The sequence below is a fragment of the Bombina bombina genome, chromosome 7, assembly GCF_027579735.1.
Source record: "Bombina bombina isolate aBomBom1 chromosome 7, aBomBom1.pri, whole genome shotgun sequence".
Lineage (NCBI taxonomy): Eukaryota > Metazoa > Chordata > Amphibia > Anura > Bombinatoridae > Bombina > Bombina bombina.
In genome coordinates, this window is record NC_069505.1 from 463153124 (window position 1) to 463170163 (window position 17040).

Genomic DNA, 17040 nt, shown 5'->3' on the forward strand with positions numbered 1-17040 from the left:
AGCCCTATATAACCTCTCCCACCTCACACATACCTCAGTCTAACATATAGCCGAGCCCTATATAACCCCTCCCACCTCACACATACCTCAGTCTAACATATAGCCAAGCCCTATATAACCTCTCCCACCTCACACATACCTCAGTCTAACATATAGCTAAGCCTTATATAACCCCTCCCACATTCCTCAGTCTAACATATAACCAAGCCCTATATAACCTCTCCCACCTCACACATACCTCAGTCTAATGTATAGCCAAGCCCTATATAACCCCTCCCACCTCACACATACCTCAGTCTAACATATAGCCGAGCCCTATATAACCCCTCCGACATACCTCAGTCTAACATATAGCCAAGCCCTATATAACCTCTCCCACCTCACACATACCTCAGTCTAAAATATAGCCGAGCCCTATATAACCCCTCACACATACCTCAGTCTAACATATAGCCAAGCCCTATATAACCCCTCCCACCTCATACATACCTCAGTCTAATGTATAGCCAAGCCCTATAACCCCTCCCACCTCACACATACCTCAGTCTAACATATAGCCAAGCCCTATATAACCCCTCCCACATACCTCAGTCTAATGTATAGCCAAGCAAGTGAGGTAAAAAAAAGGAATGAGCCCTAAAAGGAGCAGGTAAAAAAAAGATGTGCTAATAAAAAAATCAACCTAAAAAAAATATAAGGGTGGGGTCTCATGGACTCTCACCACAATGTAATAAATTAATTTATCAGGTAAGTATAAATTATGTTTTCTGTCATACAGATAGTGAGAGCCCATGATCCATTAATCACGGAAACTAAAACCTAAGCTGTGGAATCCATGAGTAATAACATAAAGGGAGGGATTTAAAAACATTTTTTCACTGAGAAATTAAATCCACAGCCTATATATAAATATATATAATTTTAATTAAATGCACCTAAAGGGACATTATACTCTAGATTTTACTTTGCATAAATGTTTTGTAGATGATCAATTTATATAGACCATACATTTTTTTTGTTTGTTTTTTTAAATGTATAGTTTTGCTTATTTTTAAATAACATTTTTTTCAGACTCCTAACCAAGCCCCAAAGTTTTAGGAGAATACTGATGTATACCTAGTCCAGCTTGCTCCTGTTTGTGTAAAGGGTCTTCTCATATGCAAAGGAAGTTGGAGGGGAGAGTGTCTGCAATTTCCCACTTGCAGTGGGTGTTCCAGCTACCTTTTTAACAGAGCTAAACTGTGAGCTTCTAAGTAAGTTTTTTTAAAAGGTTTTATACAGTATCTGTGCATATTATTCTTTATAGTAGTGACTATTACATGCAGTTATATGACAATTAGTGTATACGGTCCCTTTAAGAAAAAAATCAAACTGAGACAACTGCCTAAAGAACCTTTCTAACAAAGGCTGCTTCAAAAGAAGCAAAAACATCAAAATCGTAAAATTTTGTGAAAGTATGCAACGAAGACCAAGTAGCTGCCTTGCAAATCTGGTCAACTGAATCCTCATTCTTGAAAGCCCAAGAAGTTGCAAATGACCCAGTACAATGAGCAGTAATCCGCTGCAGTGGAGGCTGACCTACCTCCAAGTAAGCATTGTGAATCAAAAGTTTCAACCAACAAGAAAAAGAAACAGCAGAAGCTTTCTGACCCTTCCTAAGACCAGAAAAAAAGAATAAATAGACTAGAAGTTTGTCTAAATAAAATCAGTAGTAGCATCAATCTAATATTTCAATACCCCAACAACATCTAAAGAATGAAAACATCTCTCTGAAGCACTCTTAGGATTAGGACACAAAGAAGTAACAACAACCTCTCTACTAAAGTTGTCTGATGAAACGACCTTAGGAAAAGAAACCAAAAGAAGTCCATAAAACGGTCTTATCCTGATGAAAAATTAGAAAAGGAAGATCAGAAGAAAGTGCAGATAACTCAGATTCTCTTCTAGTAGGAGAAATAGCCAAAAGAAATAACACTTTCTAAGAAAGTAGTTTAACATCCACCTTATGCATAGGCTCAAAAGGAGGAGCCTGCAAAACCCTTATCACCAGGTTAAATTTCCAAGGAGGATAAATTGGCTTGATTACAGGTTTTATATGGACCAGAACATAAACAAAACCATGAATATCAGGATTTTTGTTTTGTTTAAGGAATCAATTTTTGAAAAATTGATCCTCCAACCATGCTGTTGAAGAAACAAGAGTCGGTTGGTGTGAGAAAATGGAGCTTGAACCAAGATGTCGTCCAGGTATGGAAATACTGCAATACCCTAAGACCTGATCACAGACAAAAAGGGTACCCAGAACCTTTGTGAATATTATTGGAGCTATAGCCAGACCAAATGGTAGAGCAACAAACTGAAAATGTCTGTCCAGAAAGGCAAACCTCAGAAACAAGAAATGATCTCTGTGAATAGAAACATGAAGATAAGCATTCTTTAAATCTATTGTAGACATAAACTGATCTTGCTGAACAAAAGGCAGAATAGTCCGAATAGTTTCCATTTTAAAAGATGGAATCCTTACAAAGTTGTTCAGAACTTTCAGATCCAAAACTGGTCTCAAAGTACCTTCCTTCTTTGGAACGATTAAGAGATTTGAATAAAATCCCATCCCCTGTTCAAGCAAACCTTCCCCTGGGAGGCCTCATTCTGAATCCTATTTATATCTATGAGAAAGTATATTCAGAATATATCTAGAAAATACTGAAACCAAGCCTCTTCAAAGACGCTTAATCTGCCCCCTACCAGAAATTCTGGATCAGGGGTACCACATTCATGCAGTTTTGGTAGTAGGGATAGATTTCTTACTCTGCTTTGACTTGTTTCAATCTAAACATTCAGTATAAGACACAGCTTACGGGGACCAACCATCCATACAAGTCTAAAGAAGGTATCGCAAAAATCAGATGAGCCTGATAATATAGAGACTGTGGATTTCCAATAAAGGCAACGGTCCACATATGAAAGCACAGCGGAGCACAGCAGTTACACCGGACTTGTTATACTGACAGGCTGAATATTTTCCTATATCTTGTAAGTGCAATTGTATTTAGCACTTATATTTTATTAATAAAAATTTCACTTGAGTCGGAGGATGTGCTCTTGTTTTTCTTTTTAAATTGTACAAACTTTTTTCTGAAGTGCAAGAGACAGCGGATAGAAGAGGAGCACCCGGCTGAAGTTTCCCTAACTGAGGTGAACGTTAGCAGCCTCTGTGTGGCTTATGCAAATCGTTTCAAGGGATTTCTTAGAAGAATAAACAGAGACTTTTTAAAACAGACCTATCTGTTTGGATTTGAACTTGGCCATTCAATACAGGTCGTATATAGCACAAGAACAGTGTCTCTAAATACAGACTATGCACATTGTATATGGACATTATTAGATTCATATGGTTTGAAAAATGAATGTGAAGTTAGTCTGAAATATCAAATTTCGATTAGAACAACATCATTTTTTAATATAGCTATTTTATTGCTTTTATTTCTTATATTTAAATCTTAAGGGTTCTGTTTCATATCTATTTTTAGCGCCCATATATTCCTTTCCTGTACTTTGACTTGTTTCAATTAGCACTAGGTCTCCAGACTGAACCAGAGGTGCCTTGCTTTTGAGCAGAGGAGTCAACCTTTTTGTTCCTTATTCTGACAAAAGGAATAGAAATTATTATCTAGACTTTTTGCCATGTGGAAAATAAGCCCCTTTACCACCAGTAACACTAGAATCTAAATCAGAACCAAACAACTTATTTCCCTGAAAATAAAGAGATAATTTACTGGATTTTGAAACAATATCAGCAGACCAGGATTTAAGCCACAAGGTTCTCCTGGCAAGGACTTTTGACATTAATCTTCATAATATCAAATATAGAATCACAAATAAAATAATTGGCACTCTTGGCACAAAAGATTTGCACTAGCTGAGCCTTCAGAATACTGCCCCGAAAGACTAGACAACTAGAAATATCTGGCCTGAGAATATAGCATGCATGTTAAAGACTCTTGTATGAAAAGACTCTAATTTTCTTATCTAAAGGGTCTTTAAAAGAAGTACTGTCTTCCAGAGGAATAGTTGTACGTTTAGCCAGATTGGAAATGGCCCCATTAACCTTGGGAACTGTTTCCCACAAATTAATATTATCAGCAGGTACAGGATATAACTTTTTAAACTTGCAGAAAAATTAAATTAACCTGACTTAAATCACTCCCTAGAAATCATGTCAGAGAGAGCATCCGGAAGAGGGAAAATTTACAACAGTTTTAAAAGCTGAATTTAAATGATTACAATGGCTTATCAGCAGAAACTTTAGGATCTTTAATGCCTAAAGTAATTAAGACCTCCTTTAAATGAGAATGAATATGGTAGAGAAAAGCAATTCCCAGGAGTAATGGATCGTGGACTCTTACCACCTGTATGAAAGAAAATGTAGTTTATTTTTAATTAACCCAAACACGAAAGCCCATGTCATAATCATTTATGACTTCAGTGTTATTATTAATTTCATATAAATTTTGATTGATGACATAATTAAGCAGTGCAAGCTGCAATACAATAATAACCAAACATTTAGAGGAAAATCCCACAAAATGTCATGTGGTGGTCATTGCACAGGAATTCTGATCCCATAATAAAAGGTACAAAAAATGTACAAGTCCAAAGTTTCTGAGTACATTTCATGTCTTTTAGTTGAATAAATAACATAATAAATTTACACTTGTACATGCAGAATATATTAATGGTTTTGTATGTGAATTTTTTGATGGTTAGCAAGATTTTTTTTCCTAGTAAACCCTTTTCCGCAATCAGAGCATAAAAATGTCTTTTCTCCTGTATGGATTTTCTGATGCCTATGAAGATCTGATTTCTGAGTAAACCGTTTGCCGCACTCTGGACAAGAAAATGGTTTCTCTCCTGCGTGAAAGTTCTGATGATTAATAAGGTTCGACTTCTGGTTAAAACATTTCCCACATTCGGAACATAAAAATGGTTTCTTTCCTGTATGAATATTTTTATGCCTGAGAAGGTCTGATTTCTGGGTAAAACATTTGCCACATTCTAAACAAGTATAGGGTTTCTCTCCGGTGTGAATTTTCTGATGTGTCATAAGACTGGACTTCTGGTTAAAACTTTTTCCACATTCCAGACATGAAAACGGTTTCTCACCTGTATGAATTTTCTGATGAGTATTTAGGTTCGACTTTCTGTTAAAACATTTGCCACACTCAGGACAGGAAAATGGCTTCTCTCCGGAGTGATTTTTCTCGTGGCGAAGAAGATCAGATTTCTTTGTAAAAGATTTCCCGCAAACCGAACATGAAAATGTTTTTTCTCCTGTGTGGATCCTCAGATGTTGTAAAAGATTTGCCCTATATGTAAATAATTTTCCGCATTCATAACAAGCAAATATCTTATTGCTGGTAGTATCTAACTCATGGTTGACTGGCTGGTGGTCCTCAGCAAAACATTTCCAATATTTAGAACCATCCGTCTTCTTTCTTGTATATATTATCTGTTCTTGTAAATTACTATCCCTGAAATTATGTTTTTCTGCAGAAACAATTTCACAAATGTCTGGTATGCTGGTTGTTTCATCGATAAACGTCTTGATATAAGTGACAGCGATCTGATGTTCTCTAGGAATATTCCATCTCGCCAGCTCATCTGTAAGGTGTAAAGATATGCATCAGTATATGCCCGTAATCAGCTGAAAGAATTTCACATTTAACAAAAATAAAAAAAAATGGATTAAACTATTGTCAATTTAATTGAATTTTATAATCAAAAAGCACATACACGCAATCATTACAGAAGGTCTCCACACACAATATATGCTTTTATATATATATATATATATATATATATATATATATATATATATATATATATATATGTGTGTGTGTATGTGGACAGAATCAGCAACTAAGCTTTGCATAACAAAAGGTCTGTGCACACAATAAATGTTTATATATACACAGTATATATCAGTAATTAAGTGCTGCATTACATAAGGTCTGTACACACAATAAATGTTATATATGCACAGTATATATCAGTAATTACACGTACAGTCACCTCAGACACGCCACACGTACAGTCACCTCAGACACGTCACACGTACAGTCACCTCAGACACGCCACACGTACAGTCACCTCAGACACGCCACACGTACAGTCACCTCAGACACGTCACACATGTATATCTATAATGCTAAATCTTAGTTAATTGTAGCTCCCTCCTGGAGAACTAACTTGACAATGCTAATTACATTTCTATGTTCGAACCAAGAATATTACATTATTGTGCACAAGATCTGGCTGCGTCTGTGTATCAAACACACATACTATTATTATTAGTAGCACTAACAGATACAGCAGCGCTGCATCACACACACACATACTATTATTATTAGTAGCACTAACAGATACCGCAGCGCTGTATCACACACACACACTATTATTATTAGTAGCACTAACAGATACCGCAGCGCTGTATCACACAAACATACTATTATTATTAGTAGCACTAACAGATACCGCAGCGCTGTATCACACACACACACTATTATTATTAGTAGCACTAACAGATACCACAGCGCTGTATCACACACACACATACTATTATTATTAGTAGCACTAACAGATACCGCAGCGCTGTATCACACACACACACACACTATTATTATTAGTAGCACTAACAGATACCGCAGCGCTGTATCACACACACACATACTATTATTATTAGTAGCACTAAGAGATACCGCAGCGCTGTATCACACACACACACATACTATTATTATTAGTAGCACTAACAGATACCGCAGCACTGTATCACACACACACTATTATTATTAGTAGCACTAACAGATACCGCAGCGCTGTATCACACACACACACACACACACACATACTATTATTATTAGTAGGACTAACAGATACCGCATACACGTCACACATGTATATCTATAATGCTAAATCTTAGTTAATTGTAGCTCCCTCCTGGAGAACTAACTTGACAATGCTAATTACATTTATATGTTCGAACCAAGAATATTACATTATTGTGCACAAGATCTGGTTGCGTCTGTGTATCACACACACATACTATTATTATTAGTAGCACTAACAGATACCGCAGCGCTGTATCACACACACACACATACCATTATTATTAGTAGCACTAACAGATACCGCAGCGCTGTATCACACACACACACTATTATTATTAGTAGCACTAACAGATACCGCAGCGCTTTATCACACAAACATACTATTATTATTAGTAGCACTAACAGATACCGCAGCGATGTATCACACACACACACTATTATTATTAGTAGCACTAACAGATACCACAGCGCTGTATCACACACACACATACTATTATTATTAGTAGCACTAACAGATACCGCAGCGCTGTATCACACACACACACTATTATTATTAGTAGCACTAACAGATACCGCAGCGCTGTATCACACACACACATACTATTATTATTAATAGCACTAACAGATACCGCAGCTCTGTATCACACACACACTATTATTATTAGTAGCACTAACAGATACCGCAGCGCTGTATTATTAGTAGCACTAAGAGATACCGCAGCGCTGTATCACACACACACATACTATTATTATTAGTAGCACTAACAGATACCGCAGCGCTGTATCACACACACACTATTATTATTAGTAGCACTAACAGATACCGCAGCGCTGTATCACACACACACACACATACTATTATTATTAGTAGGACTAACAGATACCGCAGCGCTGCATCACACACACACATACTATTATTATTAGTAGCACTAACAGATACCGCAGCGCTGTATCACACACACACACTATTATTATTAGTAGCACTAACAGATACCACAGCGCTGTATCACACACACACATACTATTATTATTAGTAGCACTAACAGATACCGCAGCGCTGTATCACACACACACACACACACACTATTATTATTAGTAGCACTAACAGATACCGCAGCGCTGTATCACACACACACATACTATTATTATTAGTAGCACTAAGAGATACCGCAGCGCTGTATCACACACACACACATACTATTATTATTAGTAGCACTAACAGATACCGCAGCACTGTATCACACACACACTATTATTATTAGTAGCACTAACAGATACCGCAGCGCTGTATCACACACACACACACACACACACACACATACTATTATTATTAGTAGGACTAACAGATACCGCATACACGTCACACATGTATATCTATAATGCTAAATCTTAGTTAATTGTAGCTCCCTCCTGGAGAACTAACTTGACAATGCTAATTACATTTATATGTTCGAACCAAGAATATTACATTATTGTGCACAAGATCTGGTTGCGTCTGTGTATCACACACACATACTATTATTATTAGTAGCACTAACAGATAGCGCAGCGCTGTATCACACACACACACATACTATTATTATTAGTAGCACTAACAGATACCGCAGCGCTGTATCACACACACACACTATTATTATTAGTAGCACTAACAGATACCGCAGCGCTGTATCACACAAACATACTATTATTATTAGTAGCACTAACAGATACCGCAGCGCTGTATCACACACACACACTATTATTATTAGTAGCACTAACAGATACCACAGCGCTGTATCACACACACACATACTATTATTATTAGTAGCACTAACAGATACCGCAGCGCTGTATCACACACACTATTATTATTAGTAGCACTAACAGATACCGCAGCGCTGTATCACACACACACATACTATTATTATTAATAGCACTAACAGATACCGCAGCTCTGTATCACACACACACTATTATTATTAGTAGCACTAACAGATACCGCAGCGCTGTATTATTAGTAGCACTAAGAGATACCGCAGCGCTGTATCACACACACACATACTATTATTATTAGTAGCACTAACAGATACCGCAGCGCTGTATCACACACACACTATTATTATTAGTAGCACTAACAGATACCGCAGCGCTGTATCACACACACACACACACACATACTATTATTATTAGTAGGACTAACAGATACCGCAGTGCTGCATCACACACACACATACTATTATTATTAGTAGCACTAACAGATACCGCAGCGCTGTATCACACACACACATACTAAAATTATTAGTAGCACTAACAGATACCGCAGCGCTGTATCACACACACACATAATATTATTATTAGTAGAACTAACAGATACCGCAGCGCTGTATCACACACACACTATTATTATTAGTAGCACTAACAGATACCGCAGCGCTGTATCACACACACACTATTATTATTAGTAGCACTAACAGATACCGCAGCGCTGTATTACACACACACTATTATTATTAGTAGCACTAACAGATACGGCAGCGCTGTATCACACACACATACTATAATTATTAGTAGCACTAACAGATAAGGCAGCACTGTATCACACACACACATACTATTATTATTAGTAGCACTAACAGATACGGCAGCGCTGTATCACACACACACATACTATTATTATTAGTAGCACTAACAGATACCGCAGCGCTGTATCACACACACACACACACTATTATTATTAGTAGCACTAACAGATACAGCAGCGCTGTATCACACACACACATACTATTATTATTAGTAGCACTAACAGATACCACAGCGCTGTATCACACACACACACACTATTATTATTAGTAGCACTAACAGATACCGCAGCGCTGTATCACACACACACACTATTATTATTAGTAGCACTAACAGATACCGCAGCGCTGTATCACACACACATACTATTATTATTAGTAGCACTAACAGATACCGCAGCGCTGTATCACACACACATACTATTATTATTAGTAGCACTAACAGATACCGCAGCGCTGTATCACACACACACTATTATTATTAGTTTATTAGTAGCACTAACAGATACGGCAGCGCTGTATCACACACACACATACTATTATTATTAGTAGCACTAACAGATACGGCAGCACTGTATCACACACACACTTACTATTATTATTAGTAGCACTAACAGATACCGCAACGCTGTATCACACTCACACATACTATAATTATTAGTAGCACTAACAGATACTGCAGCGCTGTATCACACACACACATACTATTATTATTAGTAGCACTAACAGATACAGCAGCGCTGTATCACACACACACTATTATTATTAGTAGCACTAACAGATACCGCAGCGCTGTATCACACACACATACTATAATTATTAGTAGCACTAACAGATACCGCAGCGCTGTATCACACACACACTATTATTATTAGTTTATTAGTAGCACTAACAGATACCGCAGCGCTGTATCACACACACACACATACTATTATTATTAGTAGCACTAACAGATACGGCAGCACTGTATCACACACACACATACTATTATTATTAGTAGCACTAACAGATACCGCAACGCTGTATCACACTCACACATACTATAATTATTAGTAGCACTAACAGATACTGCAGCGCTGTATCACACACACACATACTATTATTATTAGTAGCACTAACAGATACAGCAGCGCTGTATCACACACACACTATTTTTATTAGTAGCACTAACAGATACCGCAGCGCTGTATCACACACACATACTATAATTATTAGTAGCACTAACAGATACCGCGGCGCTGTATCACACACACACTATTATTATTAGTTTATTAGTAGCACTAACAGATACGGCAGCGCTGTATCACACACACACATACTATTATTATTAGTAGCACTAACAGATACGGCAGCACTGTATCACACACACACATACTATTATTATTAGTAGCACTAACAGATACCGCAACGCTGTATCACACACACACATACTATTATTATTAGTAGCACTAACAGATACTGCAGCGCTGTATCACACACACACATACTATTATTATTAGTAGCACTAACAGATACAGCAGCGCTGTATCACACACACACTATTATTATTAGTAGCACTAACAGATACCGCAGCGCTGTATCACACACACATACATACTATTATTATTAGTAGTAGCACTAACAGATACCGCAGCGCTGTATCACACACACACTATTATTATTAGTAGCACTAACAGATACCGCAGCGCTGTATCACACACACACACATACTATTATTATTAGTAGCACTAACAGATACCGCAGCGCTGTATCACACACACATACTATTATTATTAGTAGCACTAACAGATACCGCAGCGCTGTATCTCCCACACACATACTATTATTATTAGTAGCACTAACAGATACCGCAGCACTGTATCACACACACACATACTATTATTATTAGTAGCACTAACAGATACCGCAGCGCTGTCTCACACACACATACTATTATTATTAGTAGCACTAACAGATACCGCAGCGCTGTCTCACACACACACATACTATTATTATTAGTAGCACTAACAGATACCGCAGCGCTGTATCACACACACACTATTATTATTAGTAGCACTAACAGATACTGCAGCGCTGTATCACACACACACATACTATTATTATTAGTAGCACTAACAGATACCGCAGCGCTGTATCACACACACATACTATTATTATTAGTAGCACTAACAGATACCGCAGCGCTGTATCACACACACACTATTATTATTAGTATCACTAACAGATACCGCAACGCTGTATCACACTCACTTGTGTCTGGGTCTTGGTGCTTTTCCACATCAAGTTCCTCTCGGTTCTCCGGCTCATGAATATCAAGCGGGTTCATCATACACAGATCCTCTATTTGCTCCACTTTTGCTTTTTCATGGTTCGCTTGAACTAAAAATAAAATCATAGTTAAAGTGACGAATCCTTAGGATTTCTTTTTAAATTGTTACTTTGCACTATTGTCGAGATTTCCTACCTTGTTCACATAATGCTCGGTCTTTATATATCAGTGTAATGCACCTACAGGTTTTTATTTATTGATAACAAAGATTTTATAAACATCACATTTAATTATAGACAGACAGACAATTAGACATAGAAGGACAGATATAGACAGACAGAAAGACATAGACAGAAGGACAGACATAGACAGACAGATAGACATGGACAGAAGGAAGATATAGACAGATAAACATAGACAGAAGGACTAATATAGACAGACAGATAGACATAGATAGAAGGACAGATATAAAGAGACAGACATAGACAGAAGGACAGATATAAAGACAGATAGACATAGACAGAAGGACAGATATAGATGGACGGATAGACATAGACAGAAGGACAGATATAGACAGATAGACAGAAGGACAGATATAGACAGACAGATAGACATATACTGCAGTTTTAGGAAGGAGATGGATATCAACCAAAATAATGTAAGTTAAGATGAGTCCACAAGACTAGAGTAAATGTAGTCTCACCGCGTAGATGTAGCAGGAGGATCTCGGAAGTGCAGCTCCAGGCATCTGGGCTCAGTTGTTTGGCGCGAGGGAAGCATATGAGAGATGTGCCGTACAGCTGTATGGCACTGCTTCGTTCAGCAGGATCTTGAAACAGGCAGCGAAAAAGCCAAGGAAACTTCCAGATGAAATGAAAAAGTCCAGAACGGATGGTTAGAAATAAGACTAGTCATAATTGCAAAGGTTAAATCGTTTAAAAAAACGATGAGAGGATATAAAACAGGAACGAGTTCCAAACTAGAATTAGGGCTTAACAGAAGCACAATTCACTTCAATACCAAGCAATGAGTATAGGAAGGGAGGGTCCTTAAATAGTCTTAAGAGCAAGGATGTAATTATTTCTTAAAGGGCCAGATGTCACAGAGCTCCCCCTTAACGAACCACTCCATGGGTCAAGGCCGGGCCTGTCGGGATGCCTCCTATGAAAGATGGAAACCAATCTAAGGGCTGACAGGTTAACCGAAGTTTCCCAAGAGTCTTCTTCACAGGAGAACCCTTTCCATCGAATCAGGTACTAAAGGCGTCCAGAAACTTTCCTCGAGCCTAATATCGCCTCCACCTCATATTCAATATCTGGTGCGATAGAGGGAGAACTAGACTGAGGGGCATGGAGATTACAAAGTAGTTTGTAGGGCTTAAGTAAAGAAACATGAAATGTAGGATGGATTTTATATTGGTCAGGGAGGTCCAAGGTGACTGCGTTTATGTTGACCACTTTTTTTGATGGGAAAAGGACCAATATAAAATCTATTTCCTCGAGTATAATATCTCCTCCACCTCATATTCAATATCTGGTGCAATAGGGGGAGAACTAGACTGAGGGGCATGGAGATTACAAAGTAGTTTGTAGGGCTTAAGTAAAGAAATATGAAATGTAGGATGGATTTTATATTGGTCAGGGAGGTCCAAGGTGACCGCGTTTATGTTGACCACTTTTTTGAAAAATCTATTACATTTTCTACTAGGTACAGTCAGTCTCAAGTTTTTGTAGAAAGCCAGACTAGGTCTCCAATAGCATAAGGGAGTGATGGCCTATGTCAGATAATAATATTTCTTTTGACGTTGTTGAGCTTCTTTAATATTATCGGAAAGAAGAGTAAAAGTTTCAGATATGTTATTTGTTAGGTTATTAATAACGGGCAGTCACTTTGAATATCTGGATAAAGATGGAAGCTGGGATGATAATCGAAATTGGCAAAAAAGGAGTCATCTTTATTGTAGAATAGTAGGTTTTATTGTGTGCAAATTCAGCCAGTGGTAAAAGTGATGTCCAATTATCCTGATGTTGTGATGTATAACATCTTATATATTCCTCCGACCAATGATTGGTTCGCTCAGTCTGTCCATTGGTTTGAGGATGAAAAGAAGTGGATAGTCTTTGGTTAAATTTTAATTTCATACATAATTGTTTCCATACTCTGTAGGTAAATTGGCTACCTCTATCAGAGGTTATAGTCGATGGTATACCATGGAGTTTGATCACATTCTGTATAAGTAATTTAGCTGTTTCCATGCTAGTGGGTAACTTGTGGAATGGGACGAAATGAGCCATCTTGGTAAACAGGTCTACAACAACCATGGTGGTATTGTTTTTATCCGAGTTAGGTAAGTCAACAATGAAGTCGATTGCTATCTCTTTCCAAGGTCTTTCAGGGATTGGCATAGATAAGAGATAGCCAACCAGCTTTTTATGATCCGTTTTACATGTAGTACAAATTTCACATGATTCAATATATTTTAAAATATATTTTAATTAGTTTGACCACCAATAAGATCTTTTAAGTAATTCTGAAGTTCTGTTAACACCGTGGTGTCCAGCTAGTTGAGAGTCATGAACTGCTTGTAGTAATAATTGTCTTAGGTTAGGTGGAACATAAAGTTTTGTAGAATGATAGAACAATCCATCTTGATGCTGTTCTAAGTCATAACTAGCTTTAATTGAGTCCGAATTTTGCTAATTTCTGAATTGATGGTGTAAGTACACCTAATATGTGCTCTGGGGGTATAAGTGGAGCTACAGTAGGCGATATGATGGGTTTTTGTGGAAGTCGGGATAAAATGTCAGCTTTAGTGTTCTTGGAGGCAGGTCTGTATGTAACAGTATAATCGAATCTGGAAAAGACTCCACCTTAGCTGTCTTGAGGTAAGTACGGTTGGTCTTTAGATATTGTAGATTACGGTGATCTGTGTAAATTATAATGGGTTCAACCGTACCTTCTAGTAGATGTCGCCAATGTTCTAGTGAGCTTTTCATAGCCAGTAGCTCTTTTTCTCCGACATGATAGTTTAATTCAGCAGGATTTTATACCCGTGAGTAATATGCTACTGGATGTAACAACGCTGAGGTAGGAGATTTTTGGGATAGAACGGCTCCAATTGCATAGTCAGATGCGTCTATTGCAAATGTGGATTCGGAAATGAGAGTATGGGAGCTGATGTGAAAGCTTTTTTGAGATAAGTAAAAGCTTCTTCAGCTGTTTTTCACCATTTGAATTGTATATCAGACTTAGTTAAATTAGTTAATGGCTTTGCTATTTCAGAAAAGTTTTTTTATACATTTTCTATAGAAATTTGAAAAGCCAAGAAATCTTTGCACTTGTTTTTTGTTCTTAGGTGTGGGCCAGTCTAGTATGGAGTGAACCTTGGTATCTTCCATATGGATACCCCTAGGTGTGATATGGTATCCCAAAATGTTTATTTCAGAAGTATGAAAAATACATTTCTCTAGCTTTACATATAATTGATGTGCTTGTAACCTTGAAAGTACAGTTCTTGATATGATCATATAAATTATCTAAGAAAATGCGTATATCATCTAAATAGAGGACTACGAATGTGTCTAGAAGGTAATGGAACACATAAATTAAGAACCTTTGAAAGGTCGCTGGGGCGTTACAAAGCCCAAATAGCATCACTGTATATTCATATAATCCGTACCGTGTACGAAAAGCAGTGAGACATTCATCACCTGAACGTACACGGATGAAGTTATAAGCACCTCTTAAAGGGATATTCCCGCCCAAATTGCAAACCACATGGGTACATTTCAGTTTTGAACAGCAGCAATTTTGTAATTTACATGCATTAGCAAAAATGCTTCTAATAAAAGCTATAGCTGTTTCAAACGTGTATTTAAGTATGCACCGTGCACCAGCATTTTAAACACAGCACTTGTTCAGAGAGCCTAAGGTGCTTGTACCATCTGGTAATTACTCAATTTGTTAATTGCTGACATAATACAAGCCCCACTGATAATCTGCACAGCTGCATTGTTTAAAATGTGGGTGCAGTGACAATATCTAGCTATGCTTCACATGCACATGCAGAGAAAAATGTTAACACTAAAACAGTGATAACTTTCACTAGAAGCATTTTTGCCAATACATTTATATTGCTAATATGTTTCTATTCAAAGATGTAATAAATCTATGTTCATTTACATTTTGACTGGAATGTCCCTTTAAGTCTAATTTGGTGTAAATGGTGGAACCGTGTAAACGTTCTATCATCTCAGGGATGAGGGGAAGTGGTTACCTATCCTTGATGGTTCTTTTATTTAGTTTGCGGTAATCCACAATAGGGCATAACGTCTGATCCTTATTGGTTACAAAGAACATCCCTGCTCCTGCAGGGGAGGTTGATGGCCTAATGAAACCTTTTCTAAGGTTATCATTGATATACTCCTTGAGTTTCTCAAGTTCTATTTTAGACATTGGGAAAACATGCCTGTAAGGGACATCCGATCCAGGTATCAAATCAATAGGACAATGGTAGTCCCTGTGGGGTGGTAAAACCTCAGCTTCCTTTTTATCAAACACTTGAGATAACTCAATATAATGTGTAGGTTATTGGTTTTCCGAAATACTTAACAGCTGGTGTGAAAATGAACACATAGAGAACAGTATGAGGAATGAAACGTAATTTTATTTTCTGACCATTGAACCTGTAGGTCATGAAGACGCAGCCAATGTAACCCTATAACCATAGGGATTATGGGTGAATCTATAATATCGAAAGATATAAATTTGTGATGACTATTTTGGATTGTAACTAGTAATGGAATTGTCTGGTGAGTGATTGATCCAGATTCTAAAAGTTTACCGTCAATAAGACACACAGAGACTGTTTTTTTCTTTGCAATGTAAGGTATTTTATTTTTCTTAACTATAGTCATATCTATGTAACAAGCAAAAGCTCCAGAGTCCAGAACAGCATCCAAATTAAACCGATGGTGTCCCCACTGTAGAGAAACAGTAATAACAAAATAAGTGGGATTTTGATTGGTTAATGAAATTACATGTTCAGAATGATTAGGCTTACCCAATTTTTGTCTTTTTAAGGTTGGGCAGTCCGATACGGAATGATCCTTTGATGCACAATACATGCATAAACCCTTCTCCTTTCTACAGTGTTTTTCTTCCGTGGTGAGGGGTCCCTTAATAAATCCTATGTCCATTGCCACGTCAGTAACTTTTGGAATGTGGGATAAAGTTCTCTATATATGTTGTCTAGTATGAAGGTCAGGACTATCTTTTTCCTGTTTCCTCTCTCAATTTTAATCGATAGTGTCATAAGGTTTTCAAG

The 17040-nt window shown here is 37.4% G+C and overlaps 1 protein-coding gene across 1 annotated transcript; it reads right to left on the reverse strand.

The window, feature by feature from the left end:
* Positions 1 to 4473: 4473 nt before the first annotated feature.
* Positions 4474 to 12564, reverse strand: LOC128635993 (gastrula zinc finger protein XlCGF8.2DB). The gene is made up of 2 exons (XM_053689069.1): positions 11696 to 12564; positions 4474 to 5661 (listed from the first exon to the last, which is right to left on the reverse strand). The coding sequence occupies exons 1-2, from the start codon at positions 11838 to 11840 to the stop codon at positions 4733 to 4735; spliced, it is 1074 nt and encodes a 357-aa protein (XP_053545044.1). The 5' UTR covers positions 11841 to 12564; the 3' UTR covers positions 4474 to 4732.
* Between the last annotated feature and the right edge of the window lie 4476 nt (positions 12565 to 17040).